The sequence below is a fragment of the Lactuca saligna genome, chromosome 3 (assembly GCF_052625555.1).
Source record: "Lactuca saligna cultivar CGN05327 chromosome 3, ASM5262555v1, whole genome shotgun sequence".
In the NCBI taxonomy this organism is placed as follows: domain Eukaryota; kingdom Viridiplantae; phylum Streptophyta; class Magnoliopsida; order Asterales; family Asteraceae; genus Lactuca; species Lactuca saligna.
In genome coordinates, this window is record NC_136419.1 from 28,046,755 (window position 1) to 28,066,839 (window position 20,085).

The 20,085-nt window shown below is 34.6% G+C and overlaps 3 protein-coding genes across 3 annotated transcripts; 1 reads left to right on the forward strand and 2 right to left on the reverse strand.

Moving 5' to 3' along the window:
* Nucleotides 1-690: 690 nt before the first annotated feature.
* LOC145034904 (trans-Golgi network-localized SYP41-interacting protein 1-like) lies at nucleotides 691-5,575 on the reverse strand. Its single transcript, XM_078983465.1, has 8 exons — nucleotides 5,201-5,575; nucleotides 4,417-4,647; nucleotides 2,132-4,333; nucleotides 1,499-2,060; nucleotides 1,342-1,418; nucleotides 1,149-1,278; nucleotides 986-1,073; nucleotides 691-896 (listed from the first exon to the last, which is right to left on the reverse strand). Exons 1-8 carry the CDS (start codon nucleotides 5,315-5,317, stop codon nucleotides 794-796), a joined length of 3,510 nt encoding a protein of 1,169 aa, XP_078839591.1. The 5' UTR covers nucleotides 5,318-5,575; the 3' UTR covers nucleotides 691-793.
* Nucleotides 5,576-11,614: 6,039 nt separating this feature from the next.
* On the forward strand, nucleotides 11,615-14,150 carry LOC145035299 (uncharacterized). Its single transcript, XM_078983866.1, has 3 exons — nucleotides 11,615-13,027; nucleotides 13,097-13,563; nucleotides 13,643-14,150. Exons 1-3 carry the CDS (start codon nucleotides 11,615-11,617, stop codon nucleotides 14,148-14,150), a joined length of 2,388 nt encoding a protein of 795 aa, XP_078839992.1.
* Nucleotides 14,151-15,121: 971 nt separating this feature from the next.
* On the reverse strand, nucleotides 15,122-15,672 carry LOC145033494 (uncharacterized). Its single transcript, XM_078982090.1, has 2 exons — nucleotides 15,499-15,672; nucleotides 15,122-15,413 (listed from the first exon to the last, which is right to left on the reverse strand). The coding sequence occupies exons 1-2, from the start codon at nucleotides 15,652-15,654 to the stop codon at nucleotides 15,177-15,179; spliced, it is 393 nt and encodes a 130-aa protein (XP_078838216.1). The 5' UTR covers nucleotides 15,655-15,672; the 3' UTR covers nucleotides 15,122-15,176.
* Between the last annotated feature and the right edge of the window lie 4,413 nt (nucleotides 15,673-20,085).

The window sequence follows — 20,085 nt, forward strand, 5'->3', positions numbered from 1 at the left end:
CTTTTATTAGTATATATATATATATATATATATATATATATATATATATATATATATATCACAATCGCTAACTTTATACAATATTTAGAATAACGTCATATAATATTATAAAATTTTGAGTAATTTGTTTGGAACCGTTAAAGGTTTTAAGAAACATACACATTTTTTCATCATGTTTTCAAGCTACTAATATTTTATAAACATCATTTTTAATACGCATCAAAAATTACATATTGATGTCTCGATAACTTTCTTGTAAATTTACAATAGATATTTTATAAGTTTTAAAAATTCAACAAATTTAACGAACCTGGTACTCGGTATTGAAACCGCTACCCGTCGGTTTCAGTTCCGGTTTCAACATTTTAAGAACCACCGGTTCCGGTTCCATATCCAGATAATTAGGACGGATACCCGCCTACATTGATCCCTAACAGCGGGACAAGAGGATCGGTGGGGTGTATACAAATTACACACCTTTCATTTCTTTTTAAATTTTCATCGTTTTGAAATGTTAAAAGTTTAATCCCTAAAGTTTCATCATTTAAAACACCTCAGCAAAGCGTGGATATTCCAACTAGTTTATTGCATTATTTAAAGTCCTTCATGTGTTATGTTGTACATGAAGGATATATATATATATATATATATATATATATATATATATATATATATATATATATATATATCTTATTCCAACTGTAACATTTATGTGTAAATGTTGATTGTGTCGAATCTTGTTATATACATATCTCTATGGTACAATTTACAAGCTGATCTCCATTATTACTGGTCATAAAAGAGTGGTCACGAGCCATAAATGCAACACAACCCAATAAGCTATAAGACCCAACCTTGCCCTTGGCCTACTCATCAAAGCACCCCCACCTGAAACCCTATACACATACAAAAAGTCAAAAACTAACCCATTACAAATTAACTCCATATTTTTTTTTACTAAGTTAGTTAAAAGTAATTTATTTACCACATTCCATCAAGCCTATCTGCAATCATCTTCATCTTCCCTTGTGTTGGCACAAGACCAGATGTATGCAACGACTTGAATATATGACCTAAAAACACCAAAGTTTGAAACAAATTTCAACATTTTAACGTAAATGAATAACAGAATTTTTTTAGGATCATACCTTTGTCTTGAACAGTTTCTTGTTTATCAATTAAATGGTCAGATTCTTGATCGATGTTGAGGGCAAGATGGTCATTTGATCCCCTACGTGAACTTCTCACCATAGACATGCTCCGTTTTCCAATTGATACCTGAATAAAAAATCACTTTAAATAAATAAATAAATGATGCTAATAAAATGCGAAAATACATACCGGATCTTCAACTTCTGATATCTCTGACTGTGGAGCTAATGGAGATGCTTCAGTCAGACCTTTTTTATTTTCAGCCTCTGAAAAACAGCTGAATATTGTTAAGATGTTTATATTAAATGTAAACATATCTAAAATACATGTATTCATTAAACTGTACCATGATCTTTGGCAAATTCAGTTAGTTGCTTAGATAACTCTGCTTCTCTTCTATTCCACTCATCTTCTTTTGCCTGGAAATCTTGTAATTTAATGCCCATTTCGCCCCTCATGGTTTGAGATGCTTCAAGCTCGGTTTCCATCTTAGAAACTCTGTGTTGTAGCATGTCATTTTCTTCTTTGACTTTGTCATATATTGACCTGGTTTTCTCTAATTCAGCCTGCAATTCTTGTATTTCGGTGGAGATTAATAACATTTTTTTCTCCTGTACTTGTTTATCAATCTGCAAATCATCAACATTTTTTTGCAAAGTTTTTGTGTGTTCAAGTGTAATTGGCATAATGTTCTTTATTGTCTCCAGTTTTGTTAACAAGGATGTAGTTAGCTCATCAATGAATGTAGAGAACCGGATAAATTCATCAGTGAGAATCTGGTTTCTTAAATTTAACTTTTCCAAAGTTTTTCCTGCATATGATTTGATATTCTCAGCATCTGCTTCATTGCTGTTAGTTGTATCAGTGTTGAGAACATTGTTGAAAAGAGTTGATAACTGGAATCTTTCCTGAAAAAAAACAAGTGTCATAAAGAGCTGAACAAAAACCATATTTATATTGTGAGGATATAATTTGTTACCTCAATGTCAGGATAATCTTGAAGCTCTTCTGAATCTAAATAACCCTTCATATCTTTAAGATAATGGTCCATTTTTATAAAGGTTTCAAACTTTTTCTCATTACTTTGCTTGAACAAGATCAACAAAGTTTCATCTTTCAAAAGCATTTGAAGATTTTCAAGAAAGCTCGAGAGCTCAGAAGGCCAATCATCTGTCTTGCATGTCAACTCTTCCCTGAGGGTTGAAATTTCTTGTTCAGCATTCTTCTTTTCTTCAAGAAGATTGGAAACAGAGTTGTTGGCCTTCAGCAATGTGTCTTCTAATGTTTTGATAGTTTCAGAGGCATCCATGAACTTATGCTCATGATATGCAGCTTCATCTTTCAGCTTCTTTATTTCACTTTCTAATAAATTTATGTTATTTTGTGTCGTCTCATTTTCATGAGAAAATTGAGACATATGTGTCTGTAACTGAGACACTGTATCCTCAAGTGACTTTATAGTTCTGCAGGATTCCTCCTTTGCATTGTGTAATTCCTCTTCAATACAAGTTTTTAGATTTTCCAATTTTATCTTTTCTTCATTTAACTGAGACATGTTTTTTTCTGAAATAGATAATGCATCTTCAAGGGATTTTGTGGTTTTCAGGGCTTCGTCTTTTACATCTCTCAATTCCTGTTCTACTTGTGCCTTTGAAACTTGGGATTCATTTAAATATGCTGCACACAACTTCACCTTTTCAACTGGATCATTTATATCATTTGGAAGAATAATCTCATTAGTTGCATCAATTACCTGTTGTAATATGGTATTGCTCTCAACTAAGAATTGCTCAATTTGATCCCTTTCTTCTTTTGAATGTAGGAGATCAGATTCCAGCTTTATTATCCGTTCCACATCACTTGACAACTTACTAATATGATCTTCTTGATGTTTCAATTCAAGGCTTAATGCCTCAATATGAGCATTCTTTTCAGCTATTTGCTGCTTCATTATCTCACGCTCTTGAACCAAACCTTTACCCTTCTTAACTGCCATTGATAACTTTTCCTTCAATAAACCAACTTTATCCTCGGATCTTTGAAGATCAATTTTCAGAAATCCATTCGTATCTTTTAACACACGAAGTTCTTCAGAAACCTCAGCTATCTTACTCAAGCACTTATCCAGCTCCAACCTATCCATATTCTCTTTCTTGAGAAAATCTTCAAACTTGTGTGTCATATCTGCAACCTCATCTTCAAGATACTTCTTCTCCAGAGCTTCTATCAACAGTGATACTGTTAGGCGATCAATCTTCACACTTTCAGCCTCTTTCATTGTGTTAATTTCATCTTGTAGCTTAAAAGATTGGTCTTTCAGTGAATTAGCTAAAGTTTCAAACTGTAGCATCTCCTTTTCTCTTAACTCAGCAGCCTCCAGGGCACTTGACTTCTCTTGCAATTCAAGTAAACATTTCTCTAATTCACTTGTCTTTTCTACAACTGCTTGCTTCAATGAGTCACGTTGTTGAACCAAAGACTTCCCTTTGGTCACAGCCAAGTTAAGCTTTTCTCTTGTATTACTATACCTTGTCTTCTCTACTTCAACTTCCCCTTTCAGCCTTCCAATCTCTGAATTCAACATCTTAATGGTTTCTCTACCTCTCTCAAAATGTTCCATCAGTTTCCTGTATTCATCTTCTATATGACTACTTTTATGGGTCAACTCAAGTTCTTTCCTTTTCATCTCTGTCAAACACTGGTTAAGCATCGCAATTTCTGAAAGGAAGTGATTGTGGTTTTCAACTAAAAAGGAGATACCTTTTTCAAGATGTAACATTTTACCACTAACAGATGTTTGCACGGATTCTTCCACACCAAGGGCATGTGCAAGTGAAGATAAAATTCTATCTGTTGTGGTCTCAACAGAGGAGTATTCAAAGATCTTTACATTAAGATCATTGATTTCTTTATCTTTTGTATCTATAGTGGAATAGAGTTCTTTGACTGTGTGCTCAGTCTGTGATTGTTCACCTAAAGCAAGCTCAATAAACCTAGAGCAGTCAAAGATCATCTCATGCAGAGGCCACAAAGACTTGTCATCACCAGCTACTGTTGCTGCTGCAAGTTCATAAGTAAACAGAGCACCATCTTTTCCATCAATCAATGGATGTTTCTTGATAAGGATCTTCAGCTTATGGCGGAGATTAGTCAACTCTGTCATCAGCTGCTGTCTTTCTTCCTGCAAGAAAAGCTTAGTCAGTCAATGCAAGTCAAAAAGACTTCTACAGAGTAAAAGGTAGTAGACATTAGTCACATTACAACCTGATAATGGTGTGGCAAGATTTCATGTTCACTGTCAAATAAACTATGTTGATGATCTTCAGAAACTACTTCTTCTGCTTCCTGACTTTCATCAAAATCAGTCCTTCCATCATAGGAAAGTAAGTCATCTGGACAATCTACAAACTCTTCATTGCCCCCATCATCAGTCATTCTTAAATCACTTGACTCATCTTGTACAGTGTCTACTCTTGTTACCACTACCCCATCATCCTGCACAAGAAGATTAAATTGTAGTTTGATAATAAGTTCAAGGTACTGAGTCAATTATACATCATTTAAACTAGTAAAATAACTTGCCAACAAACCAATAGTGTGAAATTATCAAACTTAATGACAATTTATAGATCACCTAAAGCTGCACGATAATTATTAGAAGATATAAATACTGAATTGCATAACCATACCAAGGACTCCTCCATTCCCAAACATAGAGAGATATAATATTGACTTTTGAAGTCAAATTTCATACTTTTTTAAATGACATGCATGGTCTAACAAATTCAAGATCAAGAGTTTCTCACTAGTAAACCTATGGGAAGTTTCATAGTTTGTCAAATGATCCTGATAAATTTTCTGAATTTGAGTACAACTGTTCAAGTGGACATCAAAAGTCAAAATGGTTTCTATCTCAACCAGAATATCCCTGTCTTGTTTTTTTTTGTTTCTGGATAGGAGGGAGAACAATGCACATAAAAGGAGGGATTGCTATTCAGTTGTGAACAGCTGAAATAAAATTGTCTAAATTAGTAAAGACTAAAATTACCTGAATAATTGCGCTACCATCCATTGAAGCCGAATTAATCGACTCTACGTGAACAAATCCACTCTCTCCAGCTGTCGGACTTCCCGTAACGTGCTCCAAATCACTATCCTCTTCCATATCTACCGATTATTATAGAAATCGGTTCGATTCGCAAACACAAATACACACACATAAGAATAAAATACTTCTGGGTTCCTTCAGTATGTGTATTTGATATATACGGTCGCAAAAATGGAGATTGTAGGGTTTCGTGTTGTTAATTTGGCGTAGAAGACGATCGACGATTTTGCGCGGTGTGCGTTACACACTATACTTACCCGCTCAGTCAGAAAACCTAAATACGACGTCGTAAGGTTCTTCTGACGAGGACAGTTGGACGTTGGCCGCTGGTGCCGCCGATCAATATTATTTGTTTTAAAAAGGAAAATCGTCAAAAATAATCCTTGCTGCTTCCATAAAAATCAAGTTTGGACCTTAATCTTTTTTTGTATTCCAGGATGGTCCCTGTAGTTTAAAAACTTAACTTCATCATTTTTTTTTTATTTTTTAGTTAAGTCTAAACATATGCAAGCATACGAGGGGCAAAATTGTCTTTTACATACATACTGGCAAAATTGCCTTTTACATACATACCACAGCAACCATGTAAGTCATCTAGTGTTTTCTTGATCTTCACAACGAAACCCAAGAAATCTCTCTTGAACTGGAAATGGTGATTTCTACGAAACCATTTTTGATTCTAAACCTACTACTAACAATCACATATATCTTCCTCTGTACGCCTTACTCCTCATCCGTCGTTGCCGCCAATATAGTCGCCGACCTCCACTCCCTACAATCACAATTCCCTTCCGGTATCATTCGCCTCAACGAAAGTATTCTCTACAGAATCTTCAATGCCAGCCCTAGATCTTTCTACTTGATCATCTTCTTCGATGCTATCCAACTCCACAATAAACTAAAGCCAAATCTCAAAACTATCAAATTTGAATATGCCCTAATTGCCAAATCCTTCTCCATCAACAACCAAAACTCCTCAAGTCTTTCCAAAATCTTCTTATGTGATCTTGAATTCAGTGAATCTGAAAAAGATTTCCTCTGATTTGGTATACATGCATTACCTAACATTCGCATCGTTCCTCCTGATGCTGACAATTTAAAATCTGATTCAATCCCCTTAGACGTCTCAGAGTCCTCCAGTTTAGCCGAATCAATGGCGGGTTTTCTCGAATCCAAAATTGGATTATCAATCGGCCAAATCTACGGGCCCTCAATGTTTTCCAAATCACAATTAGGGTTTCTAATTGAGGGGTTCGATGACATTCATGACCAAGAAGATATAAGGAAGTGAGACTCATTTTCATCATAAGAGGATTTGGATGTTTGGTATTATGTTTGTTTACATCTTTAATGTTTCAGGTTTTATGTTCATATTGATTCGCAAAGTAGGATGAGATTTAGAACCGGAAAACCGGATCGGAACCGGAATCGAAACCATTAGAACCGAAACATGTAAAACCGGTCTGGGTCCTGGCTTTAAAGAATAGCTCTATTCGGGTTCAGGGTAATTCGGGTTTCGGTTCATTCGGGTCCGGGTAAATCGGGTGGGACCGTGTTAGGTATCGAAACCGGTTTTAGGGGCCGGAACCGATTTCTGTGAAAAGTTTAAAACATGCATATCTCATTCGTTTGAAGTCAAATTGGCATCAGGTTTTTTCCATAGTGTAGTTTATAATTTTTACATGATTTTAGACTATAATTTATCATTTTTGGGTTTATATTCATTGACTTACAATCTCTTAAAGTCGGGATATCAAAGCTGGAAATTTTATGTTTTCAACTTTTTTGTATTCACTGATAGTTTAAAACATGCATATCTAATTCGTTTGAAGTTGGAATAGCATGCGGTTTTTTACAAAGTGTAGTATAGAGTCTGTACATGTTTTTAAATTTTAATTTTGTCATTTTTGGCTTCATATGCATTGATTTATAGTCTCCCAAAGTCGGGATATCAAAGCTGCAAATTTTTTGGTTTTCAGCTTTATTTTTGTATTTTATGAAATTTTAAAACATACATATATAGTTCGTTTGAAGTTGAATTATCATGAGGTTTTTTTTCAGCGTGTAGTTTAGAGTTTGTACATAAGTTTGTCGTTTTTGGTTTAATATTCAATGACTTACAATTCCTCAAAGTTGGGATATCAAAATTGAAAATTTTCAAAGTTCAACAACTAAGTGATTGGTCTGCCCGCACCGAGCCTTCAATCCACTTGGTCCACTCTCTGAGTCTACAGTATGACTGGTCCGCCCGCACCGGGCCTTCAGTCGGCCTGGTCCACTCTCCGAGCCTCGGCACGTTTGGTCCGCCCTCGTGGGGCCTACATCCTATTCGGACCGCTCGTTGGGCCTTCGGAATATCCTGTCCGCACTGGGTATATTGGCCTACAACACAAAGCAGGACCCGCCTCAACCCAACCCTAGTCAACCCACCATGTGCACATAAACATATAGCCACATAACAATTAATCATCAATCAACTGATCTAGCAGATCACATACATAACATACTCTAAACAGGATACCGACCTAACCGGTCACTAATATAGCATCATCCTATGTACCAGGATACCGACCTTAACCAAGTCTCTAACATATACCATCCTAACTACCATGATGCAAACATAGCAAAGCAATAACATAACAACAATACCCGGATTACAATCTGATAAAGGGTCGGCCTTGGTGCCTTAGACACTGTCGATATAGTGAGGATAATTCACCTCGCAACTGCTGACTGAAAAGATAAGATCACGCTGTTCCAACCTCCGACACGAACTCCATCATTGATAATACCAAAAGACTGAACTCAATAAATACCAATAATTACCAAATTACCCCTGGAAGTCAACTGGTCAACTCTTGGTCAAAGTCAAAGTCCTCAGTCAAAGTCAACTTACCTGACTGACTCTACTCGCCGAGTCAACCCGCTGACTCGTCAAGTCCCATGAACTCTGAGTCACCTCCTACTCAACTCATCGAGTCGTCCCTCAACTCACCGATTCACAGCTCAACCAAAAAGGTTAGGACTCCGCGACCATACTCACCGAGTCCAAGAACAGACTCGCCGAGTCCAAGGCAATCTTCAACAGACTCGCCGAGTTGTTCTTCCAACTCGTCGAGTTCCTGTCTATCTTCATCCAACTCGCCGAGTACCTCTAGTTCTTAATCCGTACAGTGGCTTTCCGAGCCATACAGGGGCTCTAGTCCATAGATCTACCCTTCTGCAAGCTATTCCTCACGTAAAGTTGCAAACTTTACGTGATATCAAGGAGATATAAACTCAAAGCACCCCAGGGCTTGGGTTTTAGACAAAAGGGGCTTCACCAATCATCCAAGGACTTAAACTTTATGATCTTCTGGACCATCTCAAGTCCAGATCTAAGGTAGAAATCTTTGATCCAACCTCCAAACCCGAAATAACTCAAGAAATGCCACAAAACTCAAGCAACAAAGGATCTAGATGCAAAGGATCTTAAGCAACAGATTATTACCTCAAATAAAAGCTCCCACTGAAGTAGACCTCGGATCTATACCACTCCCTTGCTGTAATCCCTTGGTCTTCAAGTTCCCTTTTCAAGATTTCCTTTCCAAAGCTCCAATTTCTCTATCAATGGAGTTCCACTCGATTTCTAGGGTTTGTAGGCTCTCAAGGGTGGTAAGGAGGCTGAAGAAGGGTTGTTATGTTCCTTATATACGGCAAAACCCCCAGAATTAGGGCTTTCTCTCTTCAGCATCAACTCGTCGAGTCCCAGCTACCGACTCGACGAGTTGATCACTTAACTCGCGTCCAAAATTGCGACTCGACTCGCCGAGTCTATCCATGGACTCGTCGAGTCGATCCTTCTTAATTACACCAAGCACCCTGAACTTGCACTTATGAACTCGGAGTGTTACATTATGGATAGAAAGGATCCGAATAAGTTGATTTTCTTCTTTAAGGGTGTTAGGATGCAGTTTGGTGTTAAAGGTTTGTATGTTGGATTTGTGTTCATGACTGTAGGGTTGTTGTTGCCTTTCATAACGCAAGTTATTGTTAGGATAAAAGATTAAATGATATAGAGAGCAACTATGGTTAGTGCGATGATTGTTTCGTTTTGGGCAGTGAGGGAAGTTGTGGTGTTGAATCATTGGAAAACTGGTTATTATGCTCATGCTTATTTGCCTTCGAGTTGGTATAAGTGATTGTATTTGGGTAGTTATATGTTTATGAGCTTTGAGTAATAACCATGGCTGCAACATCTTGATGATATGTTAGATTTTATCAAGATTATGGGCTAAAAGAAGTGTGTTTTGGTGGTTGCTTTGATGAATTCTTATTTTTCGATCTGGGTGAATCTTAATAACCTATCTTGTATAAGAGATTATCCGACTATATGCGGATTTCGGACTTCCATATGGTGTTTGTGTATTTTTTTATTCCAGATAACAAATAATCAATTTTTAAATCTTGAATAGTCTTTACCCCCAAAATTTCATAAATGGTCTATGTGGTATGTAAAAGATGGGTTTTCCCTCGCATGTCTTGCACATGTTCAGACTTAACAAAAGACAAATGACAAAGTTAGAGATAAAACTAAAGGTTTTTAAATCACAGGGTTCATCTTTGAAGACAAAAAATAAATAAAGACGAAACCGAATTCTTTTGGAAATCATAGGGACCATTTTTAAAGATTTTCCTCTTAAATATTATCTTATATATACTAGGTGTATTTCTTGTGTCGTAAAAAAAATATAACTATACACTTAAAATAGTCATGAGTATAGAGTTTAGTTGTTTAATATATAAAGTTGTATCTTTCTAAATATAATATAAACAAAAGTTACAATTGAATTATAAAAACACATTTTTTTTTCAATGACAATGACAAAAAAATTATTTAATTTATTTTTTTAGGGGTGAGCAAAAACCGAACCGACTAAAAATAAACCGACAAAACCACAACAAACCGCAACCAATAAACCGAAACCGATGCAAAAACCAATGGTGCGGATTTCATTTTTGCAAAAACCGAAGGTTTGCGGGTCGGTGCGGTTTTTACCAAGAAACTAGTCCATCAAAACCGAACCGCACCAAAGATTTATAAAATATCACTAATTTATATTTATATTTTACAATATATACATATTTTTTTAAAATACTAAGAAATATTAATACATATTATATTTGGACTTTAGACTTTGATAGTTGATTTTAACCATTTAATCGGGATTCCAAATCATTTTCCAAACTTATTTTTTATTTTGTTTTTATTTTTATAGTTAAAACCACAACAAAGTAGTTCACTAATTAATCATATGTTATAAGGTTATAACTAGTAAACCAAAATTCAAATTTTTTTTTCTTAGTCAACCATTGTATATATTAAGTCACTTACAACTTTTGATTTATATAATTTATTTTGTATTGAAAATAAACCTTTACAAATAAATGGTTTCAAAAAGTGAAAAAAATTGCACCACACAAGCTTACATGCACATTGTTATCGTGTTTTTTTTTTAAAAAAAAAAATACTCCAAAAAACATCAAAGACCACACCAAATTTTAGAATCGGTTTAAAACCGAAACCGCACCGTACAAACTGAAACCAAATTTGGAAACCGAAAAATCGAACCATTGGAAAACCGCACCCAACGGTTTTAAGAATACAAAAACCACACCTTGCGGTTTGCGGTTCGGTTTGTCCTTAAAATCGCACCAAACCGCATCATGCTCACCCCTATATTTTTTAAACTAATGATATTTTATATAATAAATCTAATATTAATTGACGAACAATGTGATATATTTACGTTAATGTAAAGATTACAATATTGCTTAATGTTTTCTTTTAGAGAGATGTAGAAAAAAAAACTTTATAATGATATAAAAACACTCATATTCTAATAATAAAAATATTAAATGCATCTTATTTTATTTGAGATTGCGATAAAAACTAACATTCATTTTGTAGATAAAAATTATATATTCTCAAAGCATATTATGATTTATATAAAGTATTGTGAGTTAAAAGCTATAATATAAAAATATTTTAAATTGTTTGTAGGGATAATGACTTCAGAGGGTAACATATTTTTGATTTTGATCACATTTGGTCACTGAACTTTTTTTCGTGCTCTATTAACCCTTTAACTTGTTGATTTGTGCAAATTTTCCCCTTCCGACCGGGTTTAGCCGGTTTCAAACGGTTTATTGATCCTACGTGTATTTTTTATCTTACGTGGCGAAAGAGGTGGCATGTAGGGCCCGATTTTTCGTCTCCGTCTCATTAAACCACACCCCGAAGTCTCATTTGGTCCTTAAACTCGACTAGGTCACGAAATTCTCCATCGATCATTCATCTCCTTCAACCGTTCTATGGCATCATCTCCAAATCCTACTGATCAGAACTTCATTGTAGTGGATTTCCACTACAATGGTCAGTTTGCACCCAATCCCTTAGTTTACTTTGATCCCAACAGAGCATCAGTGCGAGATGTTGACTTCAGTGGGTTTAGGTATGAGCAATTCATGGAATTCCTTCACAAGCTCACCAACTCGAGAAGCAAAGACATCTATTTCTGCCTTCCACAAGAGTCTTTAGGTCTTGGAATTCATACACTGGTGAACAACGGTGATTACAAGGAATTTTTGGATTTGGCGTATGCTAATGACAAGAGAATGAATGTATATGTGGATCACCATAATGAACCTATCTTCGACTGGATTGAGGCTGAGGAAAGTGAAAGTGAAAACGAAGACTTAGATGAAGATGAGGATTCAGTTATTCAAGATTCATATTCTGTTGATCATGAAGAAGATGATGCTACCTATCCATTTCCAGCAAACAAAACTGCACGTGATAGATTTTTAAACATCCTTTGTGAACCTATAGAGAGTGAAGATCAAGATGATGAATACGTGCCACCCCAGTACCCTGTGTATGATGAGAGACAGCCATGGGATCAGATGAAACCAATTATAGGTATGCGATTTTCTAACCCTACTGAGCTTAAACATATGTTAAGCAATTATGCAGTTGCTAATGGGTATGATCTATGGTTTGAAAAAAATGACTCTGATAGAGTGTTAGTGAAATGTTGCAAAAAGAATAAGTCACCATCTTGCCCTTTCAGACTATGGGCCTCCTGGATGGGTAAAGAAAAGACTTTTCAGATCAAATCTCTAGTGAATGAACATAATTGTTGTAGGGTGTTTAAGTTTGGGTCAATTGTAACTTATAGATGGATAGGGAAACATTTTATGAGTCAAATTATAGAGAACCCCAAAATGAGTGCAAGGAAGATGAAAGCTAAAGTGTCAACAACATTCAACATAAATGTGAGTGTGGGGCAATGCAGAAATGCAAAGAAATTTGCATTACAAGAGATTGAAGGAAGTTTAATTGAACATTATGGGAGATTGTGGTCATATGGTGAGGAAATTATCAGGTCAAATCCTGGGTCTACTGTGAGATTGGATGTAGACATCATGCCAGATTCCACAACTTTGTTTTCTAAGTTTTATGTGTGTTTCAAAGCTGTAAGGGATGGTTGGTTAGAAGGGTGCAGGCCAGTAATTGGGCTTGATGGTTGCTTTTTAAAGGGTATAGTTAGAGGAGAAGTTATTTCAGCTGTTGGGAGAGATGCAAACAACCACATCTACCCTTTAGCATGGGCTGTGGTATGTGTTGAGAATAAAGAAACATGGAAGTGGTTCATAGATTTGCTTATGGATGACATTAATGGTGGTCTTGGTGCAGGCATTACCCTTCTTTCTGATGGACACAAGGTTAGTACTAGGTCATTTTTATGCTTCATTTTTATGCTTTTTCACTCATAATGATGTTGTGATTTGTAGGGGTTATTACAAGCAGTTAAGGAAAGATGTCCAGAAGCTGAACATAGACAATGTGCTAGACACATTCTGGCCAATTTTAATAAAAGGTTTACTGGTCAACAATACATAAAGTTATTTTGGAGGGCTGTAAGGGCTAGTACTGTGGAGAAGTTCAGAGGTGTAATGGAGAACATCAAATCTATTGATACTCATGCTTATGATTACCTTATAGACAGAGATCCTACTACCTGGTCTAAGGCATTCTTTCAAGAAGGAAGAGACTGTGATGCAGTGGAGAATGGGGTCAGTGAGAGTTTCAATTCTGCTATTAGGCATGCTAGAAGGAGACCTATAATCACTATGCTGGAGGAGATTAGGTTATTTGTGATGGAAAGGATATACACTCAAAGAGTTGAAGGAATGGAATGGGATTTGCTTATATGTCCAACTATTAGGAAGCGTATAGAACATCTGAAGGTTAAACAGAGGTAATTATTTTACTTTAATATGCTTATGTTAATTATGAGGATGTGTTATTGATTCACTGATGTTAATATGCTTAAACAGATTGTGGGGAGTTACTCCTTGTGGTTATCAAAAGTATGAGGTTAGATTCACTGATGTTGCATATGGAGTGGATCTAATTGCAAAGAAGTGTGCCTGTAGAATATGGCAACTTACAGGGATACCATGCTTACATGGAGTGGCAACAATATCTTACTTAAATCATGATGCTGAGGCATATGTGTCCCAATCATACACTACTGAGGCTTACCTAAAATGCTACAAATATAGCATTAATCCTCTCAATAGTAGTGAAATGTGGCCAGATGTTCCATACCATAAGCCTTTGCCTCCCAAAAGAAGAAGATTACCTGGTAGGCCATCTGTGAAAAGGAAGAGGGATGCAATTGAACGAGAGTTGAGTGGATCAAGTAGACAAACTGTCTCAAGAAGGGGTAGCATAATAAAGTGTGGTATTTGTAAGGAACCAGGTCACAATAAGAAAAAGTGTCCATCTAACCAACAAAGCAATACATCAGGTGAATATTTTTTAAAAAATTACATCATTTGAACAAAAAATTGACATTTTAATTTTTGTTTGCAGTACCAAGTTCTTCCAGGGGCAGTGGAGCAGACCCAAGTTTATCCAGGGGCAATGAAGGACCACCACCTCCTCCACCACCACCTGCAGCCCAACAACCTCCTCCACCACCACCTGCAGCCCAACAATCTCCTCCACCACCACCTGCAGCCCAACAACCTCCTCCACCACCACCTGCCCCCATGCCAAGAAGAAGGGTCCCAGTTAGTAGAAGTGGAAGGAGGAAATATTCTGAACGGATTATCAAACAAGCATTAAGGAGGCAGATACCTGGGGTTGGGAGCAATGCAGATAACCCTTCAGTTATTGATTAATTTAGGGGATAATAGTGGGTGGGTAGGAATATCTTTTGTAAGGCAGTTGTGATGTAAAGACAAAGTAGTAGTCTTTTTATTATGCTTTTCTATGGTACTATCAAGTGGGTGTATGGGCACATGGTGGCCCTTCTTTTGTCTATGCAGGAATCTTTTGTGTTACCTAGAAACTACTTTTGTGTATGCAGACAAAAACTTATATAACTGTAGAATATTAATGGCGTATTACAATGAATCCAACCACCACATTCACTTACTTTTTTTATTATATGCATTTGTTATATGTATGCTACTTTATGATTCCATTCCAGTCAAAACTAATTCTTTATATGCATCCTACTTTGTGATTCCATTCCAGTCAAAACTAATTCTTTATATGCATGCTACTTTGTGATTCTATTCCAGTCAAAATCAAATATGTATTCATTGTTATATGTATGCTTCCTTATGATTCCATTCCAGTCAAAAATATTTCTTGGTCATTCCATTCCAGTCAAAGTTACTTCATTCCATTCTTTGTGATTCCATTCCAATCAAAGTTAATATGTATGCAGTTAATATGTATGCTTCTTTATAATTAAATTTTCCATTACAATCAATGTTACTTCATTCCATTCCAACAAGAAGTTAAGATAACAACTCTATTCTATTCTAACAACATCTTTCAATACATCATGTGACTTCATTTCATCATATACACGATGATCAGAAAAAGAAATCCAATGGTAAACTTATATATTTTCTCCTTCATTGCAATGGCATCAGAGTACTTTTCCTTCTTCATTTGTTCCATGTCTTCCTTCACCTTCTCTACTTCGGTCTTCAATGCTACTAATTCAGCTTTCATTCCCTCCACCACTTCCATTAAAGGCATCTGTACAGGTTCTACATCCAACCATTTCCAATATTTGCATTTACCCTTCCACAATAAAATTTCAAAGTGAGATTTCAAATCTGGAATAAATGAATCAGAAAAGAGGGAAAATTTAAGTGAAATTGCTTACCTCATTGCACACCATGAAATGCCTCCCTGGATTCTTTGGTGTTGTTGATGTTAGAATACGTGCAGGGAACCCACAATCACAAGTTTTTGGATCATTCACTGTGGATTTCTTGCTTGATCGATTGAGGGAGGATGAGATGCTGTAGGAGGAAGCCATCGGGTATTAGGGCAACGGGGTATTAGAGCACAATAAATGAACAACAAACGCCCCTCCTTTAATAACAAGAACCCTAGATGCTACTTAGGATCAAAACTGACACGTAGGATCAATAAATTCATTGAAACAGGCAAAAACCAGTCGGAAGGGGAAAATTTGCACCAATCAACAAGTTAAAGGGTTAATAGATCATGAAAAAAAGTTCAGTGACCAAATGTGATCAAAATCAAAAGTATGTTACCCTCTGAAGTCATTATCCCTTGTTTGTATTACCACAATGTAGTTATATATATATATGTATATATATATATATATATAAGGAGATGATCAAATGAGAACACCTAAAAGGTTGAGAACGCGAGAACAGTTCTTGACCAATCATTTTATAAGGGTATATTAGTAACTTTATATAAATATTAATTAATGATTTCCTAAAATCTAGGGATAATGATTTTAATTACCTAACAAAATTAATATTTACTTTTTGTTAATGAAATATATATAAATATTTTTTTTATGATTTTTCCCAAAAATTATTTATGACAATTTCAAAAAAATTACCTAAAAAAATTAATATTTCCTTTTATATTAAATCTGAAAAGAAAATCTTAAAAAAATATTATTTTCTACTATTCACGTTTTTGTTTTTCAAAAAAAAAAAGAATATAAGTCCAATCTCAACTCAATACACTTCCAATCATAAATGAAAACACATTAAATTACAAATAATTCAATGCATTTTTCATAAATTGAAAAATAAAAAATAGTGTAAAAATTATCATTTTTTCCTAAAATGAATACATCTAATCATAAATAAATACACCCATTCACATGAATACACTACTATTCATAAAAAAAAAATATAATCATTCACATACGAATACATTGCAATTCACAAATGAATACACTGTTATTTATATATTAATACACATTCTATCATAAATAAATACAAACATTCACACATGACTACAACGTTATTCATAAATGAATACATATGAATAAATTCATAGTAGAATGACCACAAAGCCCTTGCTTCCAAGAATTGACAAAATAATAAAAAAGAACTTCATTTAAGGCTTGTCACATAAGAAAATCTTCAATCCTATCACCTCGCATATCAAACCAGGCGCAAAATTCATCAAAAAAACTTATATATTCCAAAAATGCCCTCGCTCTTTATCCTCCCTGTACAGTTAAAAAACCTTTAATCCTTGTGAACCCACCCATCTTCTTGAATCTATGTCGGCTAATCTGAGTCAACAAGAACCAACCCACAACCACCGCCATAGAATTCTTAACCTTATTCCCAAAATACCCTTCAGTCAAAAAATCCCCATATCGATCTCGCCTTGAACAATTAATTCTTCCCTCTTTCGCCATATAATTATGATCCAACCAATCAATAAAGCCATCAGAAAGATCAAACCAGGACCAGACATGTTTAGAAAAAGAAAAGTACCAAAAATGCCCCTGGTTAATACCACTCCCAACCGAACGCACATAATCATCTACTTTTATTTTTCTTCCCACCCCCAGGCACCTGCGACAACAAGAAAGCATCGACATCACCCAAACACCCATCTAGTCCTTAACTACACATTACACAATCACAATTCATTAATCTGCAAACATATATCGCATACAAACAACATTCTAACCAATAACAGTTCTATAAAAACAGATGCATACAGAAACTCATAGGAGAAAATCAGAAATTAATCTCAGAAAATCAAAACATGAAGAACAAGAAGAAGAAAGGCATGTATAATAACGATAACCACAACTTTGAAGTACCAGGTTCATAATCGGCTTGCTGGGCCGCCCAATACAGTGCGACATCAACAACTTCGCCTCTAACACCGCTATTACATCGCCCCCCTTCTCGATCTCTCTCTGTATCCTCCTCGTGTTATCCATTTTGTTTGCTTGTTTAAGAGAAAGTGAAACCTTGTTGTAGTTGAAATCGATCAGGATTCAAAGAGGGAAACACTGTGTGTAACTGACATTTAGACGAGGGATGAGCCTCGATGGTTGGTACATCATGAGATGACGATGACGAAAAGAGGCGAATTTGTTAATGAAACCCTAGGTATACAAGAGAGGGAGGATGATAAAGACGGGAAAATAAAAGGAAATAGGTGAGATTGAGAAATTATAGGAATTACTAAAGTTGTAATTACTTTTATACCCTTTTGACAATTTTAAAGTTATACTTTAATGTCAGTAGTTTAAGAATTTACATAAATAGTCCGATTAGTAATAGCCTTAGATCTAAATATTTACATAGTATAGATTTGTTCTCGCGTTCTTAACCTTTTAAGTGTTCTCATTTGATCCTACTCCTATATATATATATATATATATATATATATATATATATATATATTGATGTGACTAAATCTCTGGAAGGTCTTCTCGACTGCTGCGATGATAGTGATCTGGAAGGTCACAACTGAAATGAATATGTCAACTATTCTATATGTTGGGTTCCCAAGAAAACGCTCTGACAGTCAAGTTAGCGACTTGAGAAAAATGGTGTAGTGAGAGTATGGGTGATAGAGAGCTTAGTTTTTTTCGTTTGACAAAGGATATATTAGTTAGGTCTCACAGCCAGTCTATATAGTAGATAAAGATGTTAGATCCGACAAGGATCAGATGCATTGATTAGATGATCGTGCTCTTCACTATCTCAAAGCTTGTGATTGGTTGAGGTGTTAATGCTACTAGCATCACCTTTGTTGCCTTTTGTCGCAAGGCCATACTGTCTATTGGACAGTAGTGACTTGCGTAGATAGAGTAGACGTCTGCAATCATGGAGCTTGATCGTTTGTCAGATGGAGGAGATCTTGGTCGAACTGACGGTCGCCAAGGTGTCTTGTTGGGAGTTGTTTGGATGTCCATTGACCTGTGCCAAGGGGTATGTTACTTCGTTTGAGAAGACTGATTATGAAGCCAAAAACATATTTTTTAGATTAACTTTTATATCATCCGATAAACCTTTTTTATAAAACAAAAGAATATAGGGGTATTGGGATTGTGGGATTTTTGGTAGTATTTGCAATGTGTAAATATATTTGCATTTGAACTCTATTAGAACTAAAATGCATTTCAAATATGTAATGTATTTGGAAAATAGGATTTAATATAAAAGTGAATACCAATTTTTAAGATTTTGTTTGAGTTATAATTAGTTTTAAAAGCATTTTTCTTATGTGAAAAAGTTATCCATCTATAAAATATTATAATCATTAAAAAAAATATAAGAATAAAAAGTATTAAATTAAACTTTTATTAATTTATTATCCACATTTTAAAAACTACAAATTGAGATAAACTGTTATCATAATAATATATTGATGAAATTTATTAAATCATGAAATAAAAAATAACATATAACGTTAACAAGTATTAATAAAAAAATTAACATATATTTCGATGATTTGTTTTTAATCTAATGATTTATATGTTGGTTTAATAAAGTGCTTAATTTTTTTTTTAATGAATAGCCACGCAAATTGGTTTGACTGATAGTAAATTTATTTTATTTATAAAATTCATAACTGTTTTATGAATTAATACAAGTAACAAACATTAAATTGGTTAAAAAATCGGAGTTAATTGGATGTGAACATAAAATAACATATTCGTTTTATGATTTTATGATAAATATTGAATATTATTGGGAATATTTATATTGAATTTAATGCAACTTCTCAATATTATTCTAAGAATTTATTTGGATTACGGTTGATAAAGTTAGATATGGTTAAAATAACTTATTGACAAGTAAAAATAATATTAGAGCATAATAATATTGCCAGGTACAAAACTATCTAAACATCAATTTCGTGTAGTTGAATATAACGTGGAACATGAATTCTCTCAAAATCTAATTTCTTCAAAAAAGAAAAAGCCTAGTCTTAGTTTTCTTTTTAAATAATTTTAGTTTTCTTTTTAAATAATTAAAAATTATCATCCTCTTATTGTTATTTTTTATTTTAAGAAGGTGTTTGGTTTAGCTTCTTAAAGCCCAAAAGTTTTTTTTTGGAAAAGTTACAAAAAATCGGGATTTCATGATTTTTCCAAAAAATTGATTTTCCTTGTATAAAAACTCCAAAAGTAATTTTTTAAAACTAATTTACCAAACATTTTTCGTTTTTTTTTTCTTTTTCAAAAAGAATTTTTGGCTTTAAAAAACTAAGTCAAACACCTCATAATCTCTAAGTTTTACATCCTATGCAAATAGGTGTATAACAATTGTTTTGTGTCCCTATATATTCGACCTGTGACTTTAGCTATAATATCTTTTAGGTATACTAAGCAACATTTTATTTTATTTTATTTTATTTATATACTTTTGTTTTTCATTTGTTGGGTTGACAACCCAACAATTATACCCTAGAAATGCCAACAGTCCAACTACCTTGTAAA

Excerpts from the sequence above, each read along its gene's own strand:
- LOC145034904 (XM_078983465.1), bottom strand. The coding sequence starts at position 5,317 with ATGGAAGAGGATAGTGATTTGGAGCACGTTACGGGAAGTCCGACAGCT. Across the intron at positions 4,334-4,416 it reads TCTTGCCACACCATTATCAG|GAAGAAAGACAGCAGCTGAT; the intron begins GTTGTAATGTGA and ends CTTTTCTTGCAG. Across the intron at positions 2,061-2,131 it reads AAGATTATCCTGACATTGAG|GAAAGATTCCAGTTATCAAC; the intron begins GTAACAAATTAT and ends GTTTTTTTTCAG.
- LOC145035299 (XM_078983866.1), top strand. The coding sequence starts at position 11,615 with ATGGCATCATCTCCAAATCCTACTGATCAGAACTTCATTGTAGTGGAT. Across the intron at positions 13,028-13,096 it reads TTCTTTCTGATGGACACAAG|GGGTTATTACAAGCAGTTAA; the intron begins GTTAGTACTAGG and ends TGTGATTTGTAG. Across the intron at positions 13,564-13,642 it reads CATCTGAAGGTTAAACAGAG|ATTGTGGGGAGTTACTCCTT; the intron begins GTAATTATTTTA and ends ATGCTTAAACAG.
- LOC145033494 (XM_078982090.1), bottom strand. The coding sequence starts at position 15,654 with ATGGCTTCCTCCTACAGCATCTCATCCTCCCTCAATCGATCAAGCAAG. Across the intron at positions 15,414-15,498 it reads ATTTCATGGTGTGCAATGAG|GGTAAATGCAAATATTGGAA; the intron begins GTAAGCAATTTC and ends TTATTGTGGAAG.